Source organism: Pyrgilauda ruficollis, unplaced genomic scaffold, assembly GCF_017590135.1.
Source record: "Pyrgilauda ruficollis isolate IOZ18807 unplaced genomic scaffold, ASM1759013v1 scaffold18, whole genome shotgun sequence".
Classification (NCBI taxonomy): Eukaryota; Metazoa; Chordata; class Aves; order Passeriformes; family Passeridae; genus Pyrgilauda; species Pyrgilauda ruficollis.
Window position 1 is genome coordinate 9839089 of NW_024516984.1, and position 22720 is coordinate 9861808.

At 44.9% G+C, this 22720-nt stretch overlaps 2 protein-coding genes across 6 annotated transcripts in view; both read left to right on the forward strand.

The window, feature by feature from the left end:
• The window catches only part of NCOA2 (nuclear receptor coactivator 2), a 186960-nt gene extending 182734 nt beyond the window's left edge, over window positions 1-4226 (forward strand). For all 5 annotated transcript variants that reach the window (XM_041464373.1, XM_041464374.1, XM_041464377.1 and 2 more), the window contains one exon: window positions 57-4226. In XM_041464373.1, coding sequence (XP_041320307.1) covers window positions 57-68 — 12 coding nt within the window. In that variant the 3' untranslated portion in view covers window positions 69-4226. The remainder of the gene's footprint in view (window positions 1-56) is intronic.
• Window positions 4227-11110: 6884 nt separating this feature from the next.
• On the forward strand, window positions 11111-18129 carry PRDM14 (PR/SET domain 14). Its single transcript, XM_041464394.1, has 7 exons — window positions 11111-11383; window positions 11441-11890; window positions 11944-12228; window positions 12406-12676; window positions 14229-14431; window positions 15705-15806; window positions 17902-18129. The coding sequence occupies exons 1-7, from the start codon at window positions 11111-11113 to the stop codon at window positions 18127-18129; spliced, it is 1812 nt and encodes a 603-aa protein (XP_041320328.1).
• Window positions 18130-22720: the final 4591 nt, after the last annotated feature.

Sequence of the window (22720 nt, forward strand, 5' to 3'; positions counted from 1 at the left end):
CACTATCCCAGCAGGAAAACTTCATTTATTTTTCCCCCATTTCTCTTCTTTTGCAGAAATATTGCTGACCCTGAGGGTGGCTTGGTTGCTCCTTTCTTCAGCTGACTGGGCTTACGGCCCCAAACCCTTACCAGTTTGAAGAGCTGTGTCTGTTTGTCGTGTCCCCGCGGAGCTGCCAGCCCCGGCGGCTGCCTGCTGCCAACAGGACTCAGCCCTGCCTTCCCGAGGGGAGCGGGGATCCTTGCCGAAGAGCAGCCTCTTCTTTGACAGTCTGAAGCTAGCGTACAGACATTGCTCAGTCTGTTCACTGCATTCACCTTAGTGCAACTTAGATCTCTCCTGCAAAGTAAATGTTGACAGGCAATTTTCATAAACCATGTCAGATTGAATGTATTTAAATGTATGTATTTAAGGAAAAACAACCATGCTCTTGTTCTGTTTCTGTTTAGTTCTAGACCTTGGGGTTTTTTTGCTTTGTTTTCCCTGGCTTACACAGTCTGGTGCAAAGGATTCAGTTCTGTCTGAAAACTGGTGTTTTAGACTAAGGCCTGCATTTTGGGGCAGAGAGGAGGCATGGAGGAGGGCATAGAAGCAACGTCTGGTACATTTAGAGACCTCCAACTAGCATGTTCCACTGACAGCAAGTCAGAGAAGATCAACTGATGCAGAAAACTATACAGACCAATTTTGAATGGGGTTAAAGTTGTGAAACAGATGAAAATTACCCTGTGAGAGGGCTGTTTATAAGGGGTGATTTGGTTGGGTTTTGTGGTAGTGTTTATGATGCAAGTCATTAATCCAAACATACAAGTTGGTTACATTCTCATTTAATTAAATTCCTAACAATCAGCAAATCTTGTTTTTTTTTTTTTGTTTTTAACCTGGCTCTCCTGACCTCTGTCATCTTACTCTTTCTAGTAGAATTAAAAAACAGGTTACTCCGTTATTTCCTTAGGTGTGTTTCCAGCAATCTGCTCAGCCAGTTACTGGATGCCGAACAGCAAAGTTCAATGGTAATGCATGTAATGATTATGGTAGTGGCAGAATTGGTGCATAATATCAAAGATACCTGCTTTAAAGCATGATAATTTCTGGTTCCCATCCCCTTAGCTGGGAAAATAACAATTCCTGTAATACCTATAGCAGATATCACTACAGACTTCACCACTATCATGTTTCTGATTATTTTAAAGCAGTGTGGACTATGAAGACGTTTTGTAAGGTACATAAAATCCAGTTTATATGTAAACAAGCAATAATTTAAGTTGAAAACTTAAGTGTTTTACTTGTATAATTTTTGTGAGATATACATGTTGTGAAGTTGATTCCAAATGAGGTACTTCAGTATTAAATTAGATATCTTCTTAGCCGTGTGTGTCTCCTGGAAAAGTGTTTTGTAAAGGATCACAATGCCTTGATTAGACCTAATTTGTAGGCTTGAGACTTCTCATTTTCTAAGCCTTGTGATTCTGCTCATAATACCATTTAATTAACCTATATTATATGCAGCCACTGTAGGAACCAGTTCTTGATTTTTGTATGTTTATATCCTTTCGTAACAAATCTTAGAAAAACTGTTACTAAGCAGGCCGCTGTTAAGGTGTGTTGGTTTTTTTCCTTGCCCACTGTGGTTTGAATAATCTTTTACTATACTGACATCAGTTTCTGAGGACTTGGAATATTAAGAAATTGATGAGTTTGACCTGTTTTCTTTCCGCTGGTTCCTAATTGTTTAGGAATGGTATTCCGTAATTCAGTGCTCCCACTGAGACTTTCCAAACCGTGAGCCCGCTCCCTCCGCCTCCATCTTTCCCTGTGGAGGGCTGGAGAGGAGAATTGGAGGCACAAAAGGTAAAGATCATGGGTTGAGATGAGAACAATTTCCTGGAAACAGCAATGAGATAAGAAAACAGTAACGACTACAGTACTAGTGACAGAGGGTACAAGAAAGAGACAAGCGATTCTCACGGAAACCCAGGACATGCCCGATGCTCCCTCCGCCACTGCGCTGATCCAGAAGAGAGCCCTTCTCCCGGGAAGAGACTCCCTTCCCCTGCCCCCGGCAATGATGTGAGGTGTTACAGAATAACCTCCGGGTCCTAGCCGTGCCCTCTCCCGGCTTCTGCAAAAGTTAACCTTATCCTGGCCGGAACCAGGACACTAATCCACAAACTTTCTAACCTGAATGCAAATTTTTTGATTAAATGTAAAATGCAATGCATTTTATAATATCTCATCAGCCCTGCCTTTTGGGATTGAAAGGTTTGTCTTGTTGTCATTTAATTTGTTTTGGTATTCAGGTGGGAGTTCAAATAAAATAGCAGCTATGCTATGTTAAGGCTGAGGAAAATATGACAAAGGCTGTTCCTGTGTTTGTCCTTAGAGAAGACAGTGCAACCATTTTGGAGAAGCAACACTTTTTTCAGCTGTCACCGTTCTGTTGCCGAACTCAAACAGAATGTTTAGTCAGCTGAGCCATTCTTTGACCTGCTGATGGGAAACAAAAATAACCATCAGCCCTAACCTCCACAGCCTCATTACTACCGCATTGGTCTTGAACTTGCATTATGTATCTGACAAAAAAAAATACTTATATAAGAAATGTATAAATTTGAAGGAATTAATTTCATGCACCACAAAGTGTAAATGAGTTTAAAAATAATTTTGTTGCTATTCCATTCTTTTTTGGTTTTTAACTGTAACCTCTGCAGATAGATTATTCTTTTTCACAGTGGAAAAAAATAGTTTAAATTTGTCCCATTTCACAACAGACCTGCAAACCCTTATCTGTAGTGATTATGATATTTCATCATTCATTGCCATTTTGAAAGAAAGGAGATTGTACCTATCACTTTGGCTCCATTTGGGTTCATTGTGACTTTTGTCGTCTTCTAAGTAATGAAAGAGAAAAGTGAGTGAAGGAATCTTCTGATCATATTGATCACTATAGAAACAAAAAAGCCAAATCAATTCCCTTCATTATCAGTATTTTTCATCCTGTATACAGTAAATTTGTCGGAGAAAGTACTTGGATTTTGTTTTAAGAGAACAATTAATCAGTGTTCTATTTACATTATTAAATGTGAAAGGCGCATAATGTGAAAAATAAGCATATATACATGGTCGTACGACCCGTTTAAGTGTTCATGTAATGTGGTGAGTTTAAAAAGTGAAGTGAGCTGTTTTGCTACAAGGAGTTAATTTGTACTCAATCCTTAAAATATTGTCCCACACCGGTATCCTTTTGAGCCTGTATTAATTAAAAGCAATGTTTTTGCAGTTTATACAATACATTTTTTAATCTTTGTTTAAAAGCGGAATTCATATGGGCTTAACAGAAGAAATGGGTGGCACAGCTCCACTTGCAGAACCCAAAGATACACAATCAGTTTTGAAATGCAACTTAAGCCATTAATTGTTGGTGTGAATTTAAAAGTTTTCTAGTATTTGTATGGTAGTATGCTGCCTAAGAGCAAAAGCATTCTCTGCACAAAAGAAAATTTACTGTAGTGGCTTTGATTTTAATTAGAATTTTCTCCCTGGTGTTTCTTTGTAGACTAAAACAAAATCTTTTAAGTTTCTTACTACAGGTAAAAGCTATGTGCAAGAACCTCAAAATGCTAAAATCTAGCATAATGCCTTAGATCTGTTTTTAAGTCTTGTATATTCCTACATAGCTGTCTGATGTATTATATTTGTATAGTGAATTGTGTACAATTTTGGAATAAGTGCATCATCACTTAATCTTTATGTTGTTCAATAGAGATGATGGACACATTTCTTCAAACATTTACTGTCATTTAATTTTTTTTTCCCTTTATGTCATTTGTGGGTTTTATTTGTACAGTTCATCATGAAGTTGCATCTGAGATGTGTGTATATGAAAAGATTATACAAGGGTAAAATTAAGCAATATATAAACTATGGTTCTTCAGGAGAAAGCTTACAGTGTTTCAGGTTGTGATTTATTTTCAAAACGGAGTTGACTCTGAACATCACTTTGTTCACCTGCATTGATGTTTGTATTTCTAGTGTTAGCAGTTTATGCAAAGGTAGATATATTCAGAGAAATTTTAAATACATTTATGCAAGTTAATATTGCTTTGCTGATGCTATTTGCTTATTTGATGTTAAATAATGCTATTGTAAATAAAGAATTCTGTTGTTATTGCATCATTTAATAAATTTTAATGCCTTCGGGTTTTACATGGCTTTAGAGATTTCAACAGGTTTCTGTTGTGTCTTCATTTGTTCATAGAAGGGTGTAAGATGCAGCACTGAAGAACTGGAGGGTAGATGGAGTGCTAGGTTTTAAAAAGGCAGCAGGCACTGGTAGTGAATTTATATTCTAGCTAGTTGTTACTTGCAAGTGCTTTCATCTTTTCAGGGCTGTATTAACTGAAAATGTTTATCACATGGCTTAATAGAACAGTTCATTATGGGTACTTTTTTTTTATCAGTCAGGGTGAAATGGACATGTTTCATGGCAGTGTCAGCAGAGGCAGACCTCAGATGTGGAGATGAGAAGAGTTATGGGCTTGCTCTCTTTTCTGTGCCAAATGGTGGATTTAAGACAATTGAAAATATTTGATTGGACAATTAAAAAAAAAAAAAAAAAAAGCAATAAGAATGCTTGTAGCATTCCAGAATGTGCAATGTAAAGAATGATCTTCTGTTGTCTGGGAAATGGATGAGGCAGAAAAACTATTTATATTAAAAATTTTAGAAATTAAAGTTATTTTATAGACCTTCAAACACTGGTAACCTTTTGCCATTCCTACCAAAACAAGGCTTATCCTGCAGTTCTCTTATTTTCAGCAAAAATAGTGGTGATATGAGGAAACTAATGCCACATTACATTGCAAGGAAAGGAAGTTTCTTCCCAGTGTGAAGTCAGAAGCAAGCAGAGAAAACATCCATGTAGTGAGAGGCAAAATGTTTCCAATGGGAATCTTGCCTTTAGACATTCTTATAGTTAATTAATATTGAAAGATACAAGTTTTAGCTAAGACTCCTGGCCTCAAAATACGATGATGAGCTAATGATGACCTCTGATGCAACTGGCTTCATGAAAGAGAAGTACTGCCTTTTACTTTCTAGATCAAGCTCTGTTGACAGGGACCAGTGCATGTGACATATGGACAAGTTCTTCTAACCCAATGTCATGACCAAAGAAAAAGTGACTCTGCCTTTTGAAGGTCTTCCTGATAAACTGTGCACTGAGTCTTGCAGACTTGACTTTTCACAGGGATAGAACAGGGGTAAATTGTTCCCCAGCTTGTTGCTCACCACTTACAGTTCTTTATGTGTGTTCCAATGTTAAAAGGAGGGCTACGTGTCATGCGTGCTTAGGCTCAGGCTATGGCAAGGGCAGAGAGCAACCAGTGTTACCAGCCCTCTGCCTTGGTTCATGGACTGTGAAATGTGGAGATAGAGATGCCAAATACAGCCCGAGTGGGCCTCTTGACAGAACTCACACCCTGTCTCCTGGAAACAGTGATTACAGTGAAACCTTCCTGATGGATTAGTTCTTGTCCCGAAGAAAGCAGAACTCAGAGCACCTGGAGTGATTCTGTCAGCAGTGTGCATGTAGTGAGTATGTATGACTTGTGTAATACCACCTTTTTGAAATCCCTGTTGGCACTTCAGCTGAATTCCAGCTTTTAACACAGGTCAGTCCAGAGCCACAGTAAGAGGTCATACTTCTAAGTCAGCTAAAAGAAGGAAGAATGAACACAAATTGATGAAGTCCTTAGGAGATGTAGGAAAGGTCCAAGCTGGAATTAGTGTGAGTGAACCTGTATGAACAGTGGTCCTTCAGAGCTGGGCTTTGAGCTGTTTGCCACTTCAGGACAGGTTCTTGCGATGTCTCTCAGCTGAAGAAGAAACCACACCAAGAGTTAAAGACTCAGGTGGTATGATGGACCCCATTAACCCTTCTCAGACTTAGGTTCTAGTCTGAGCCTCCTTTGTTACTGCTGCTAATAACTCCAGCCTCAGCCAGCATGGTGGGCTTAAGCCAGATGTTGTGACCAGGAGGAAGCCCTTGTATATCTTGTTTCTTCTCTTCAGGCTCTTGTTCTGTATACTTACCTTGGGGATGAAAAAACCACACTTGATTGCATTACAGGGTTTAATTAAGGAGCATCTTGGAGTCCAGAGGCTGTAATTCCTCAGTTTCAGTGGGTTTTTTTCAGTGGTATTTTTCAGTTTGTATGAGGAGGCTGGAAAAAGAAAAACAGAATCTCTGATCAGAAGTTTGAGAGACCCTCAGGAGAAAAAAAAAAAAAAAATTAAGATCAAGTAGAAGATCTTAAAGGACAATTAGAGAAACATTTGATGGTGGCTGAAACAGAACATTCTGCCTGAATGAAAGAGTGAAATCTGACAACTGTACCCTGCCATGTGACCAGAACGTGGTGGAGTGCTCAAGGGACAGTTGTGTGAGTGCGCATGTTTGGTGCATCCAACTGCACCAGCCAGCAAGTAAAGGACCTGAAAAGCTCCATGTGGGGGCTGGAACTGTGGGCAGGGATACTGGGCAGGCAGAAGGGCTGCGCCCAGAGTGAGGCCATCCATGAACCAGTGTTTGTGAGCCTAGAGAGGGAGGGCATGATGTGTTTTCATCAGTGAACATAAAGCTCTACCAGTTAAAGAAGAGGTGGAAACTCAGCTGTGTTTATGTCTTACATGGGTACCACAAGTGGTTGCGGTTGAGGGTAGCACCTTGTTCATGGCAATCTGTATGACTGATTGTGTCAGCATCCTCTGTGTATGCATCCTGTGTCTGTGTCTCTGGCATTTGTGCTCTGCTTTGCTGCTGGGTGAACCCGCAAACCATGGCTGCTGTCATTAGACAAATGCTGTCATCATTCTTACACACGAGGGAGGGTGGGCAGGAAAACCCAGAGTCGGCCACTGTGATTGTCAGGAGCACAAGAGGTCACTGTGTCCAAGGATGCTCGGATAAGTTCCTGCTCCAATGGGATGAATGTTCTGTTATTTCTCCACCCCCAAGGAGCTGGAATCCTCTGTGGATCATTAAAAGATTCTGGCTTTAAGAACAACAGCAGTTTGAGTGCAGGGGACAGGCCAAGTGACAGTTTGAATGCCATCCAATTGGTGTTTCTCCCACCTCCCCTGAAATTAGGCACTAAAGGCAGAAACACTCCATTATGAAAGGGTGGCTCTGTGCAAAGAAAGGAGCTGAGAGCATTCAGACCCTCCTTCCACCACACAGCCAGAGGTAAAGCTAGTTCACACAGCAGCAGGAACTTCGCTTGGAATGTGTCAGTTCCTACTGAATATGCTCCAAACTACTCAACCACCACTCACTGAGGCTTCATTTAAGAATGAAGAAGGTAGCAAAGATTGGGGAAACTGAGACATTCCCCCAGTCCCATACAACTGCTGCAGAGCTGAAGCTGCTCCAACTTCTGTGATGTGCCCACGAATTTCTCCCTAGGAGATATTCCTGCAAAGACAGAAGAGGAAACGTGGGAAAACTCTCCAATTGCTTGAAAAATATCTCTCCCATCCAAGTTTCAGGCTATACTTCACTTTATCACTTCATTCTGCAGCTACTCAGGATGCTGGAAGGTCCCACAGTGATCCTGACTGGAGTAATTTATTCATCTCCCTGCAAACTGTTGGCAAAGTGTCTTTAGAACACAGTAACAATGGATATTCCTGCCTTTGCTTGTGTGTTCACTCAGTGGCCCACTCCAACAAAGGGAAGAGGATTGTCATCTCTATGACAGGATTGGTTTGATCCAAATTTTAGACTGGCTTCCCCACCTCTTTCTTGTGCATGTATTTTTCAGTTTATTGTCTATTCTCAGTGCACTTGAAATTAGTTGAGAGCAATTAATTACTTTTATGAAGTCACAGAGCTAATGGTAACACCATTAAAATGCTGCTGTATCTAAAGATACAACTAGTACAGGAAAAGGAAAGTTGAATCACCTTAATTTTGTTTTCCCCTTTTTTTAATAGTCCACCAGCATTCAGTTGCTCTTCTGCTACCTATCCTCTTCTATAGCAATAAACTGTTTGTGCTCTGAGCTCGTCTAAATTGCAATTCAGGTTATTTCCATGACAGCATCTGGTGCCATTGCTGGGATTCCCAAGTCCATGCTGCAGCTGAGTGTCGGTGTAGGTGCTGGGGCACAGGGAGGCCACATGTGGGAAGATGAGCATCAGGGAGTGCTGTGGCACTGTAGTCTTTGGGGGATTATAGGGATGCTCACAGGTATAACTTGTGTGTTTGGGAATGTGTAGGAGGCAGGCTGCTTTAAACCTGGAGAAAGGGAGATGTAGGGTGGATGTAAGATTGATGAAGAACTCAGTGGTGTCCAAACTGAGAGGTGACTGAATGCTATGCAAGCAGCCTGCAGGGATGTCCCTTGGTGCTTGTCTTAATTATGAATCCCCACATCAGTGCAAAGGAATACACTCTAAAATCCTGCAGCAGGGAAGGGAGGCTAATAGACTTCTCTGATTACTTTGTAATAAGACAAAAAATCAGGGAAGGGAGGCACTCTAAGCTGGGGCTGTCCACAGTACTGACTGGACTGTTGGGGGTGCATCTGCAAGGCTGCCCTCGTGCTTCCCCCACTACCCCGAGGTCATGACTTTTAATGCACTAAATGCCTTTAACCTCTTAGAGAATGTTAAAGCATCTAAAGATTAATCTGCAATGTAGTGGCAATGGTGCTTCAAGCTCTTTTCCTCTCCTGGACTCTGTGTCACCAGGCTTCTAGAAAAAGGAAACCTTTTGTTTCTGGTTGTGTCTACAATTTAATTAATGATGTGACTTTTAAAATTTCGTGTTGTACTTATTTGACTTCATTTCTCCTGAATCTCTAATGTGAGAATGTCTCTCATAGTACCTCTCCCTCTTCCTTTGCTGTGATACCTGAACACAGCATCATCAAAAGATTCCAGATTCACTGGCAACACTTAAATTCTAAATATAACTCAAACTTTTCTGTGCAATCAGAGCTCTAAGACTTATTCCTGTAAATCAGATTAATGCTGGTACTACTTTTATGCTACTGATGCATCAATAAAGTTATGTTGAAATGCCTGGCTGAAACTGTTTCCTAAAGCACTATAGCATCAGTTCTGTTTTACAAATAACAGAGGTTTAGCACAAAGCAGAGAAAATTAGAAAAAAAAATTAAAACCCAAAAGACAACTGAAAAATCAGGCCATTTAAGCTAAGGAACTATCTCAAGCAAGTTTTATAATGCTCCATTCCTACTTTCTCCATAAGACTTGTTCGTATTAGCTTCCCTGGTGTATTTAATACTTTTGTCTTGCAGAGGTTGGGATGGAGAATGAGGTTGTAGGTAGGAGAATTAGCCCAGTACGTTTAATGCAGACTACAGAAATGTTTCTGCGCAACTCTGGGGACAGAGATGTGTTGGACGGCTGTGGAAGGGGTCTTGACAGCTGAGGGAGACTGGATCAGCTCTCTGTCTCTCTCCAGCAGGGTTGTGTGCTCGTGTTTGCTGTCTAAGTGTTTATGTCCTGAGTGAAAAAAATAAAGGGAGATTGTAAACGAAAGACTGTGGTAAGTAGGAATTGCAGTGCCTGAAGGACTTGTTGCCCCGGGCAGCCAGTGATTCTTTCTCAAACTCTCTATTTCAGAGCACTTAATTCAGGCCAGATAAGAAATCAGGATTGAAAGGATGGCTTCACCTCTGGTCAAGTGCAGGCAATGACTGTGTCTGGAGCTGAGGTTTCTCTCTCTGGGGCTGCTTCCAGTGCTTCCTAACGCATCCCTTCTTTGGGATGAAGACAATATTTTACACAGGATCACATGGAGCTATACTAATTAAGTTTTATAGCACACCAAATATAATCACTGAAATGGCATTTAAAATTCCAGGAGCTAAGCCTGGCTATGTTCCCACTGCAGCTGTGTCTGTGTGCAGCTTGACTCGTGCTCTGCTGTGTCCCTATGCTGCCTCTCCCTGAGAGAGACCCCTGGGTGCAAGTCTCCAAGCTCTCCAGAGTGCAGCAGAGCCCATCCTGTCCCTTCCCTCCATGCCTGCATGTGCAGTGTTACCCAGGCTGGAATGAGCTACTCAAGAGGGAGCTCTGCAGTAACACACACTGTATGGGGTTTTCAGTTCTGTTCTTCAGTCCTGGGCTGAAGATTTCTCCATCTCTCTATACCAGCAGGGATGACACTCTGCAGAGTGAACACCTGGGACCCTAGGATCCTCCAGCCCCTTCCAAGCCCCCTTTTCATTGCAATTTTGCCATGTATCCACCTGGAAGGAAGGCAGGAGAAAACCCTATAAAAACCCGGGATGAAACCACAGACAGGGGATCACCCAACACCTCTGCAGGAGGCAAGGGTCAGGTGTTTTCCTCTGGTCCCATCCTGGGCAGGATAGCATAGGCCTGGCCATGGAGCCATGAAAACCCCAGCAGGAGCCCAGCTAAGCACATAACAGGAGGCCCCAGGCTAGAGTAAAATCACCTCAGCTGTGCCCGTGAAGCCTGCAGTGACTAAGACCGCGCTGCTCCTGTGTGTCCAGGTCTCTGGAGTTTCAGCGGTGTTTTCTGCCTTTCCATATTCAAACCACACCCCTGCAGCCCCCAAGACACTGCTCCGCGGAACCCTGACCTCCGGCAGCAGGTGCTGGTCCCGCAGCCCGGCCTGCTGCCCTGGGCAGAGGCAGAGCCCACAGGGCTGCGGCCGGGCCGCCGGGCTGCGACCTGGAGCGGCGGAGGGCAGAGCCGGCGGTAGGAAGGTGGGTCCGTGAGGCCGGACCACCCGCCCCCCTCCCTCCCCTACCCCGATGTGGGGAGGGGCGGCCCGGCCGCTCCGTGAGGAGCCGTGGCTCCGCCCTAGGGTAGCCGTGCCAGTCGGGGCAGCACGCCCACCCGCCCCCAGGGCTGTGTGACCCCAAGGGCCGCCACCGCCCGTGCCCGCCCTCCCCGCCCCGCTCCTCGGGCCGATATAGCCGCGGGGGGCCGGCAGGGGCCGGCCCGCTCTCCCCGACGGCGAAGGGCAGCTCCCGCGCCTCCGTCCCGCCCTGCAGAGGGACCCCGCGCCGGCAGCACCCAGGTGTCTGCCCCCCTTCTTCCCGACATGGCTCTGTCCCTAGCCGGCGAGTCGGTCCCCGGAGACGGCAGAGACTCACTCGGGATAAGCCCCACCGGCCTCGCCTCCTACTACCCCTCATTCCTCCCACCCGCCCATTACTTCGAGACGGCTCCCGACTTCTTCCAGCCCCTGAAGCCCCTGGGCGAGCTGGTTTCCTCCTCGCCGCCTCTGCCTCCATTCACCTTCAGCAGGGTCCCCGCTTTTCTAAGCCAGCCGCCCCCTCTGCCCACCGACCCTTTCCCCAACCTTCCTTTGCCCGTCTACACCAGGCTGCCGGCCCCCTTCCCTCCCAGTGAGGGCTCGGCCCTCGGGAAGGGGGCCCCGGGGTCGCTCTCGCCGCCCTACCCGAGCCCCCCGCACAGGGCTGCCCGCAGCCCGGGGGCAGACGGGGCGGCGGGGCAGAGCTACAGGTACCACTTCACCGAGGAGGAGCTCAACGCGGTGCTGTACGGGGCACTCCGGAGCAGCCAGCCTGCCGGGAATCTCCACGCCATCTCGGGGCTCCGGGTGTGCCCCGCCAGCTCGGGTAAGGGGGTATTTGACGGCGGCGAGAGGGACACAGGGTGGCCCTGGGCGGCAGCTCGCTCTTCGCAGCCAGATGTGCGAGAGGGTTCGGAGACAGTCCCAAAAGGCGTGCAGGCAGCCAGGTTCAAGCGGCATCCCCGGGGGCACGTCGGACTCATCTTCCCTGTGGTTTTCTTGCGTTACGAGCCCACACCTGGAAAAAGCCGGGGAGTGATTCGGGTTGTGGCCTTTGTCGGGAAGGTAGGACCCGCTCCTGCAGGGCCGGTGCTGAAGAAGGGGTTCCTTTTCTGCAGGCGCTGCGGACTCCGCCGCCCCGCTGCTCGACCGGGACTCGCTGCAGCTGCCCGAAGGTAGGTGTCCCGCACCGCCCGCGCCGCGCCCGCCCGCGCCGCGCCGCGCTCAGCCCCCTGTCACCCGCAGGGCTCTCGGTGCTGCGGGTGGCCTACGGGGACGTGTCTCAGCTCGGAGTCTTCTGTACCGACCCCATCCCGAAAGGAGTCCGCTTCGGCCCTTTCCAAGGCAAAGTGGTCAACACGAGCGAGATCAAGACTTACGACGACAACTCGCTGATGTGGGAGGTAGCGGAGGCACCGTCGGGCTCACCCCGCACCCCCAGCGCGGGCCCGGGGCGAGGTTTTTGGCGTCCCCTCTACCGTAGCCTGCAAGAGGGGCTCGGCCCAGTGTGGGTGGTGGGACTGGTGAGAGCAGGACGTGTACGGAAGGTCAAACCTGATCCTTTTTTCTCTGCTCGCCAGATCTTTGAATACGGTGGCCTGAGCCACTTTATCGATGGGAAGGGCGCCGCTGGCAACTGGATGTCCCTGGTGAACTGCGCCAGGTTCCCTGAGGAGCAGAATTTGACGGCTATCCAGTGCCAGGGACAAATCTTCTACGAGACCTGCAAGGAAATCTTCCCGAACCAGGAGCTGCTGGTGTGGTACGGCGATTGCTACGTGCAATTTCTGGGCATCCCCATCAGCTTGAAGGGCATGGCGGAGGGGAAGAAACCCCCGCAGCACCCCGAAGGTGAGCCTGCCAGCAACCCCTTGAGCGACACTGCCCCTTATTCCCACGGACGTGTACCTGACCTGAATTAGATTCACACGAGGGGAGGTAAAGAAACACAAGCACCACATTTGTCCGGCGTTTTACTTTAAAAGCTTCCCAGACCCTGCGATGAGGCGGTGGTGGGTGACCGGTCCTGCCGCGGGGGCGGTGGCCCCGCAGCCCCGGTCCCTTGGGTCTGTCCGCCCGCTCTCCCAGGGAGCCGATCCCCGGCCGCCCCTTCCTGCGGCATCTAGCATCCCGAATCAGCAGCTTCCCCTCGGCACCGGGAATCCGGGGGTTTGCACCGAGGGCTGCCGGCAGCGCGGAGCAAGAGGCTGCTCTTTCTTCCGCCGTCAGTCCGCGGCTCCTCGGGGAGTTTAAAGTGTTGTTTGGTCTGACGATTGTAAAACATCTGGTGGTCCTGGGCTGAGCTTGCCTGGGCCCTCAGCGCCGTTTTTCAGGGTCCCGTTTTGGGAGGAGATGGGGTTATTCCACCTTTGGTCCTGTTTCATCTTAGGATTGCACACCTGACTTTCGTGTAATTGACGCTCTCATTTACTGAGGCAGGCTGAAGTCGTTCCGATCCCGTAATGCCAGTATTGCTTGCAAAAGAAATGTCAAATGAACTTACACCAGGGTGAGAGGAGAGGGAGGGTAGTTCTACTTGTAATGTACAGAAAGTATGATCTTATAAGCAAAATTTATGTATGGAAAAAACAGATTTGTGCCAGCGCGGGAAAAGCTGGAGCAGGGAAGGGATGGGTTAGCCCGGTGCAGCAGAAAGGGGGAGAAGCAAATTTGCATGAAAATTTGGCATGGAAAATTTTGTACCTGTTGTCTTGAAATGTCTAATTTGACAGATGCTAAATTGTTCATTTCATCTTAAGGCTTAAGCTAAAGCTACTTTTATTAAAGACAGAAAAGAATGTATAAACGCCTGAAATTTTTCTGGTGTTTTTCCTAAATTCAGTGGTAAAAAATGAATTGAATTTTTTAAAAAAGTCAAATAAATATGTTATTTTGTTCGATAGTTATTTGAAAACTATAGAAAAGGTGTGCAATGTTTGGGGTTTTTTTTGGTTTTTTTTTTTTTTTTTTTTGGTTTTTTTTTTTTTTTCCCCTTTTGGGATGGCAGGTAAAACTGACAGACAATTCTTGATAAGAAATATCTCACAATGGTTGCATACATGGAGAAGTTTTTATGATGGACTCTTTGAGTTGTTTCTTCACGTGTTTTCTTGCTATTTATGGATATACAAGGAAGAAATCTTGGTTTTGGCGAAGTTAGTAGCTAAACCGAATAATTTCAGCAGGCTTTGGGGTCTCGTTTGTTCCACTCCTTTAAAAAGACAAGGGGAGATGCGGCATGTATTTTGCTAATGATTTTGCCAGCATCAGTTTACAGTCGTTGCCCCCTCAGAGACTCAAAATTCCCCGTAGGGATCCCAGCTCTGCCAAGGATGCAGGTTTGATCTGAATCCCTTTTGCCGCGGTGTAACGGTGAGGTGGCACTTTCCCTTCTGCCGTACAGAAGCCGGGGAGAGCTTCAAGTGTGAGCGCTGCGGCAAAGTTTTTGCCTACAAGTACTACCGGGACAAACACCTCAAGTACACCCGCTGCGTGGACCAGGGGGACCGCAAATTTCCTTGTCACCTTTGTGACCGATCCTTTGAAAAAAGAGACAGGCTGAGGATCCATATTCTCCACGTTCACGAAAAGCACAGACCTCACAAGGTGAGCCTGCTCCCGGATCTCTCTGCAGTCACTGGCTCTTCTGAGGGTACTTAATAAATCTTTTTTTTGGTCCAGATAAGATGTTGATAACGTTGTTCCTCCATTTTCCCTGGTAGTTTTCTGGTGGGACTTCTCAGGAAGAACTTGTCTTGTGCAGCAAAGCTTGGTTAAAGAAATTTAATGGGTTTAGGTTGGGAAAATAAACTCCACAGTCTCAGTTTAAAAAGAAACAAAATTTCTCCTGGGCTTTTTGCGTGGTTGCATATGAATGTTGCTCCTTTTCTCACACAGTGTGAGGTTAACTTGTGTTTAAGGTGCTTGGCTTGTCCAGGATCAGGGGAGAGATGTCTCATGTCTGTTTCCCACACCCCACTCTTCGGTCTGAGAACCGTCTGGTCTGACAGCTTTATCTGTGTCTGTTGGACCAAACAGGGCTTAAAAGTTTTACGTTCAGTGTGAAGCAGATTTTCAATTGATGAAAGCAAATCTTTAAAATGCTTTACTCATCTCCACCAAACCCCTTGCTTCTAGCACCAGTTTTCTCTGGCAGCACTGGGAATGGAAAATCAAACTTTTTTTTTTTCTGAAAAGCCTGGGAAGGGCAAGTTCTCGTGCTTGAAACAGCACAGTTAAATCAGTCCTCAAAGTTCTCCAAATACCTGTTTTATAGATCATCCTACAATGTCTATATTTTTTGAGAAAAAAATATTTTGTAACTAAAATGACACTATTACAATGTCAGAATATCTGCATGGAATTTGTAACAGATAAATTTTCCATTAAATATGAGATATTAAATACCATGTAATTCCTTTTCCTTTACCTTGCCTTGGTAAATTTAAGATTATTTTATTCTTTAGATAGTTTATCTTTTAGGAAAAAAATTAAAACTGGGGCTTGATTAATATATATTTTTAAGTGATTTCACAGAAATGTTCAGATTTTTATTACAGAAAATCAATATTGTCTGTTCTGTAAAATACCAATTTTTTATTGAAACAATTTTAACACCAATGATTTGAAATTTTGCATGGTTTTAATGCAAAACATATGTACATATGCGGTAAATTTTTTCTTAAAACCCGACTAAACATCTGGGTATTTCAATTTATCGCAGTTAAAATTGCTATTGTGTTTGCACATGAATATATAAATACATGTGTATATCTAGATTATATGTAAGAAATGTGCACATCATCCACATACTTAATTTTTTCTTTTAACTATGTAGTTACATGCTTCCTTTTAACTTTATTCCTTTTTTTTCCCCCAGTGCTCTGTGTGTGGGAAGAGCTTTTCTCAATCCTCCAGCCTGAACAAACACATGCGGGTTCACTCTGGGGAGCGCCCCTACAAATGTGTCTACTGCAACAAGGTAAGGAAGCCCTGCCCCATCTCTCCCTCTGCTGTGCTTTGTTTCTTCTCTGTTTTCTTTCAAGAAAATGCTTTTTATTGAACTGGTAACCAGATGAGTGGGTGTATATTCTGGGCAGCTGTGAGGTAAGGTGACAGGACGGGATGAGACTGAAGAAACAGGGTCTGGTCCCATCTGACATGGAATTTGTGGTTCATACCAGCTCAGTGATCTGCTGCAGAAATAAGGTCTAGGGAAGCTTGAGAGCTTTTCAAAAACCACCCAAAGCATGCAGCTATATCCAGTAGATAGATATTTTTTGGTGTTCAGATAGATAATTTTTGGTGTTCTTGACACTGCTTCTGGACTGCAATAAACAGATTTGGTCTATAAACTGAACCTGTGCAATATGAATTTGTGCATGCTTACCTTGAAATATCAAGGCTGTTGATGGGCAGATGGGCATGGAGGTTTCACTTAAAAAAAGAACACAAGGAGAACCATACAGCCCTGATCAAAGATGTGCTCTGCTGTTACTGCCCATCACAGCAGGGGTGATTCAGGTGAGCTCTCCCTGTGAAAGTGCTGGCAGCTCTCACAGCAGACAGCAAGTGGATGCACAAATTGCTGGAGGATGAATATTGGTAGGGCTCCTAGTGCTGTGGAGTGTCCATGCAATACAGAAACCCCATCAGCAGTGGTAACCTGCTACTGATTTTGTAGAGAGAAAAGTTTTCTGTATGACTGGCTGGACTAACACAAAGATGAAGTGTCTTGCTGAAGTGCCCTTAGAGGAAACTCCTTTTGGCTATTATATTTTTTTGTCTCCCCATGATCATCCTGAACATACTTGTTCTCAGAGATTAGGATGAAATCTCATCCTTAATCTTCTGATCACAAGAGGAGGTGGCAGAGCTTTATAGGTTGCTCTGTAAAGAGATGTCTCGGGACTCTTGACCAGTCCCCAGCCGGTTCTGGTTGGACTGCTGTGGATTGGATCAGATTAAACTTTTTGTCCTCAGGCTGCAGGATGCAGCTATCCTAGAACATAGCCATAATTACTGAGGCTGGAAAACCAGGGCCTGTTTTAATGAATCCTCACTGGCTCCTCCTATGCGATTAAGATTCTTTTCCTCTTCTGCCTCTAACAGTGGCTTTGCTTTTCCAGCTCCTTTGCTGGAAATCAGTGTTCACTTACTTCAGGAACATTGTGAGATTAAAGGAACAGTGCTGGGTCAGCATCACCATTCTCTCCCCAAAATATATTTTTGCCCTTGGTATACACCTCTAAGGACTTATGTATAGGAGTCTGTGATCTTTTTGTGCTCTAAGGTTCCTAGTGAAAGGGTCTCTAATAAGATGTATTGCTGTTTGCCGTGAAAACTTAGTAGAAAGTATTTATTTTGTATGGTCTGCAAAGAGTGAAGGGCCTGAAATTCTCTTTGGATAAGAAAAAATGGGGAAAACATGAGCAACTTTACAACATTCCTGCTCAAATTTTCGTGAGAGAGTTTTATCCCCAAATGGAGGAGAAGTCTTTATGACTTTGCTACTCAAAAGTGTTAGTGGTGGGGGAACAGGCTGGAAACTCTGCCTGCAAAAAGAGAAGAGTATGATGGAGCAGGGAAAATGAACTTGTAAGTGATGTATGGTGGACTGCATAGACGAATTTTAGCAGCTGAATCCCAAGACAGTCAAAGGGTTTAACTTTAAAAACAAAAACTGTAAGGAAAGCCTGCATTATGTTTCCCACACATAAATGAGCTGCAAAGTTAATTAGGGTAGTATTGACTTCTTCCCTCTGACATATAGAAGATATTTACTGGTGTCTTTGGTCAGAAATCTTTCTCTGAGCTCCATATATCTCCATGGACTCAGCCACATCTGTATAGCAATAGCTTTTGCCTTCTGATTCCTCCTTGCTGGGAGTTTTCATTATTTTTTTCCACTTGCCTGAGGAGTGGAAACGTGAGCTATTTCAGGACTTAATTTTCAGGGTAGTGTGCTTCTGGTGGTGTCTGGGTTAGCTGAAGGTGGGGATTGCACATGTGAAAGCAAATTACTTGCAATTCCATTTCCTTTCCTGCCCTGCCCTTAACGATTCCTGCCCTTTCAGGCGTTCACAGCATCCAGCATCCTGCGCACTCACATCCGCCAGCACTCGGGGGAGAAGCCCTTCAAGTGCAAGCACTGCGGCAAAGCCTTCGCCTCGCACGCGGCCCACGACAGCCACGTGCGGCGCACGCACAGCAAGGACAAGGGCTGCACGTGCTCCGTGTGCGGCCAGCACTTCCCCCAGCAGGAGGATTGTGACTTCCACATGAAGATTCATGCTGCTCACTAGTCAGGAGCCCCACGGATGTGTCCTGGACCAGCTCATTGTGTGTTTCAGTCTGTGTGTTTCTGTTTGTGCGTGGCTGTGTGCACAGCGCAGGAGGTGACACCTGCAGTGGCTCTTGGGGTAGGTCTGGTCTCTGGACCCAGGGCACGTGACTGAGCACAGGGAACAGGGTACACTCTGATGCCACTCTCCTTCTCCTCCCATACTGTAATCTCTAAAGACAGGAAGGAATTCTACCTCCCAAAACCCCTTTGTGCACAAATATCCCTGTGAGGAGTGTTTCTGCATCTCCAGTGCCTATGGGCTGCCTGGTACAATCTGTATCAAAGCCTGTGTAAGGGATGTTTTTATCAGGTGCATTTCTCAAAGCTGATTTAACCTGTTCATGTTGTTTGGACAGATGACCACAGGTGTATGGTCTACTTACCCTTAACCTGTCTTTTAGTGATGTTCTATTTAAATGTGAACTTCTCAGAGATACTGGCTGCTGGACCAACAAAGAGCTATTTTAAATAATTTAGCTGCTGGGAGACTGAGAACTCCAGGGCTGTGGGAGCAACTCTTCCAGAGGGTGCTGGATGCTGGTTAGCCCAGGGGGAGAGAAGTGGGGAGTGGTAAGATCTATGCAGGCCTGATATCCCAGGTAGCAGAGGTAGTGGAGGTTGGTTTTGTCTTCTCAAGAGTTTGGAGGACCAAACATGGTGATACTCCTAAGCATCAGTGAGCCAGTGAGTGGATAATGAGCAGTCAAGTGGCCTCACAGAAGTGTTTCATTGTAGACTCAGAGCAGGCCAGACGCAAACACAATCCCAGCAGTGGGCTCTTCTTTCTGGATTTCCCTGAACCTCTCTGGTTCTGGCCAGGTGAATCTTTGCAGTGAACCTTGAAATGAAGGGTGGGCTTGTCTGCTTCCTCCTGGTTTTATGTTGGATTACTGTAAGGTGCTACCAGAAAATTCTTTCCCTGGTCTGCAGGGAAGGGACTTTGCTTCCATGGGAGGACTGGAAGGTGTCATCCTCCATGTCTCACTGCCCACACATGCAATGCAGGAGTGTGGTCAGTGAGACATTTTCAATTCTTAAGAAAGTGGCATTCCATATCAATGTGAAATTTTAACTAAGAAGCTTAACAAAAAGCATGTGCTGAAGGACTGCTGAGGATAGGGAGTGCTGTAACTGCTATAGAAGTTTTAATTATCACTGAGTGACCACCACGACTGGCAGAAGGTTGTGCATGTGAAAGGTCTCACTGTGCTAGTGGGACTGTGTGTTGCATCCAGGAGGAATAATGGAAGTCCCTTTTGGAGCTAGTTGATAAACACAGGTAGTTCGATATTACTGGGATGATAAAGTTCTCTTCAAAGTATCCTAGATCATCTAGAATTAACAAGAATTTTGTACATAAAGTAGAAGAAAGTCAAGTTTTTATTTTGTACAAACTCTATTGGTCTCTTTAAATACAGCATAGAAATAGAAAATATTTTACTTGTACATTCAATTATACTGTGCAGATACTGTATCCTTAAATATATTGATTTGCACTAATTTTATAAGGTTTTTTGTATCTCAAGTTGCTCTGTTCTCATTGTTTTCATGGTAAAAATATTTTTAGATATTTATTGAATCACTTACTGGTAAACAAAATATTGAGGCCCAGCACTAGGAAGTATGTGAAATAAGCAAATCCATTTGTATTGTGTGTTTATGCATGTAGGTTTTAGAGTATGCTCTGATTATTGGTTTTTGCTTATTTTAATACCAAATATTACTATAATACAGCAGGCTAAATATTTTACATATTGAGGGCTGAATCCCTGACCCCTAAATAAGTAAAATTCACTGCCGAGCAGAAAATTATCACAGTACTTACATGTACAAACAATACTGTGAAACAGGTAGGGGAACTGAACCTTTCTTCCAGCTGCCTGCTGTCTAGGAGGATAGCTACAAACATACAAAATCATGGCCAACAGAAACAAGAATTGTGTGTGAAGCCTTTGTTAGTTCAGTCACTTATAAAAAATCAGTATTTGGTGAAATAAACTGCCTACTAATGAAGGAAATGTTATGACTAGGAATGGCTTTGAAGTACTGTGAAATGCCTGATTATCTTCCCGTGCAGGTAACCTCCTTTTTTGTTCTGAATGAAGGTTGTATATTTAAATGGTGCCTCTGTAGTGTTCTTGTATACATTTTCATCTTCTTGAAGAAATCCCAAATGTCTTGTGCTTAATTATTTGCACCTTTCTATAGTATTTGATGTGTTGCCTGTAAAGGAGTATGTGAAGGGTTATACTTGTGATTGAAGGTACTGGCTGCCTTGCACATTAAAACCGTGTATGTAAATTTTGATGCTAATTATTGTGCACAAAACTGCTCTATAAAAAGTTAGTGTCCATAAAGGAGACAGAGGAGTCCTGCAACTTTATTTGAATACGGAGAGGGAGAGTCCACTAGAAGACTGAGCCTTCTTCTATCCTAAACTCCGGGCTGCATGTTGCCCTTTACTTTTCCCATTGGCTGAGGTACAGCTTTCCCGAGCTGCCTTGAGCATTTGTCATTTTCTCCCAAAGTATGTAGGTTCTGCAGCAGGGTTTGCTGACCCATTTTTCTATTACCACGAAGTTCAGGAGTTTAGGCTGTAGTCAAATTGGATGGGTTCTGTAACAAACTTTCAGCTTGACGTTGGTAGAGACATTAAGACCCATCTCAAAGACATGAACACCCGTTTGTCCTAAAGACCCTCACCCATCGAGTTGTTTGTGAAGACGTTAGCACCTATCTTTTCTATTATTAATATTATTACTCTTACGTTCATGCAAATAATAAAAATAAATTGTTAGAGGCTGCAGTGTACACTAATGGGCTGTGGCTTGTTTCCTGCCAGATGCAGAGTTGTGTATTTGAGGTACTAGCAAATGGATGAAGCGTGTTTTCTGTGTCATTTGTAAGTCGTTACAGAGTCAAACTCTCTTATTGGGAATTCTAGTCCTTGTCCTGATGGGCAGCAGCTGACTGCACAAGAAGTCAAAGGCACCCACTGTCTTGATGGATTTGGTCTTAAGTACCCTAACAGTTCATGAAAGCTGAGGGCATTCAGTTCTGGATTGAGTTCACTCCCACTTGCAAGCAAGATGATTGATCCGGATTGAGCACTAAAAAAAGGAATTAAACTACCTTGTAGCATTTAACTACCCTATAGAGTCATCCTCTCCCTTTTGAATAGTGAGTCCCAGCTGTGCTGGGGACAGGATGGCACTTGGCTCTGCACACTTCACAGCAGGGTGGGGAGAAATGTATCAGGAGGGAGGTCAAGCTGAGCCACCCGCGAGACCACTGCAGATTTTAGTTTTCTGAAACGAAAATGCGCTGATTGTCAGAGCAAACAGATTGCTGTTCTTGCCAGATGGGGGTTAGGAGAGATTAGAGAATCCTCCTGTAGTGTACCTGTACCCTGTGTGTGTCCCGTGAGCTCGAGGTTTTCCTCCCCGAGGATTTGCACATTTACTTGCACCGTTTGTGGCTGTGCTCTCAGCAGCTGAGTGAATGTGCAGCTCTAGCCAGCTCAGCCAGCAGTGGGGTTTTGGATATTTGTACACACCACTAAGAAGGGGGGAGACTGAGGGAGCTTGTGTGCATGCTGCACTTCGATATCTGGCAGGATCCCAGAATGACTGCATGGCACAGAAGGACATGTGCATGAAGGAGGCTGCACTGCAAGCCCAGCAGAAAAGAGAATATTTGTGACCATGTGTAAAATCTCAGTCCTTGTGCAGGGCAGTCCCGGCTGCCAGGTCTGTCCTGAGCAGGCACCGTGGTGCTTCATGCTCCAGCAGCTATTTCTGAGCTGAGGCAGCAAAAACGACATCCCTGCAGCTCTCAGGCGGCTGGGCTGTGGCTTTACACGCTGTACGAAATCCATCTCTTCCATTTCTTGGCATCTGCAAATATAGGACAGAGGTGTTATTTTCCATGACAGTAACTACAGTAATACACTGTGCAATTTAGTGAGAAACACCCGTGTTTCTCACTCAGCTTCACTTAAACTGGCTGTGGGGTGATGCCCCTGTCTGGGGTCACATTGTCACTGCTTTCACTAAGGCAAAGGATATGTGTGCACCCTGGCTCTTCTTCCCTTAACTAGGATTGAAAATGGTCCTCCCAAGGGGAGCAGCAAGACAAGTCCCTGGGACTAATCCGTCCTGTAAGACACTAGGTGATTTTAAGTGCTCTGCATTAACTCTGTGTGAGTTTTTTAAATGTTAATAGGAAGTGATCTAAATAGAAACCAGAGTATGAGGGCAATCAACTGTTTTGTTGGAGCAGAGGGGTGCAGGGAGAGAGAGACTGTGTGAGGCTAACTCCTGCAATGCTCCTCCTGGGTAAATGACAATGGGGAGACAAAAAAAAAAGGTGGTCCCAGAGCTCAGGCTTGCAAGTGTGAGAGAACAAAAGGCCTGGCCGCAGACATCTGCTGCCTGTAGCATCTCCTGCATATCCCTGTTTTTCAAACACCTGATCCCCAGCCCCTGCTGTCCCAGTCCCTGTCCTGCTGCTCACTCTGGAGAACAGGGAGGTAGTTAACCACTGAAGGA

What these genes read in the sequence shown, in the direction of transcription:
- PRDM14 (XM_041464394.1), top strand. Translation starts at nt 11,111, where the DNA reads ATGGCTCTGTCCCTAGCCGGCGAGTCGGTCCCCGGAGACGGCAGAGAC. An exon ending in TTGTGGCCTTTGTCGGGAAG is followed by an intron (nt 11,891 to 11,943) that starts GTAGGACCCGCT and finishes CCTTTTCTGCAG; the next exon opens with GCGCTGCGGACTCCGCCGCC. An exon ending in AATGTGTCTACTGCAACAAG is followed by an intron (nt 15,807 to 17,901) that starts GTAAGGAAGCCC and finishes CTGCCCTTTCAG; the next exon opens with GCGTTCACAGCATCCAGCAT.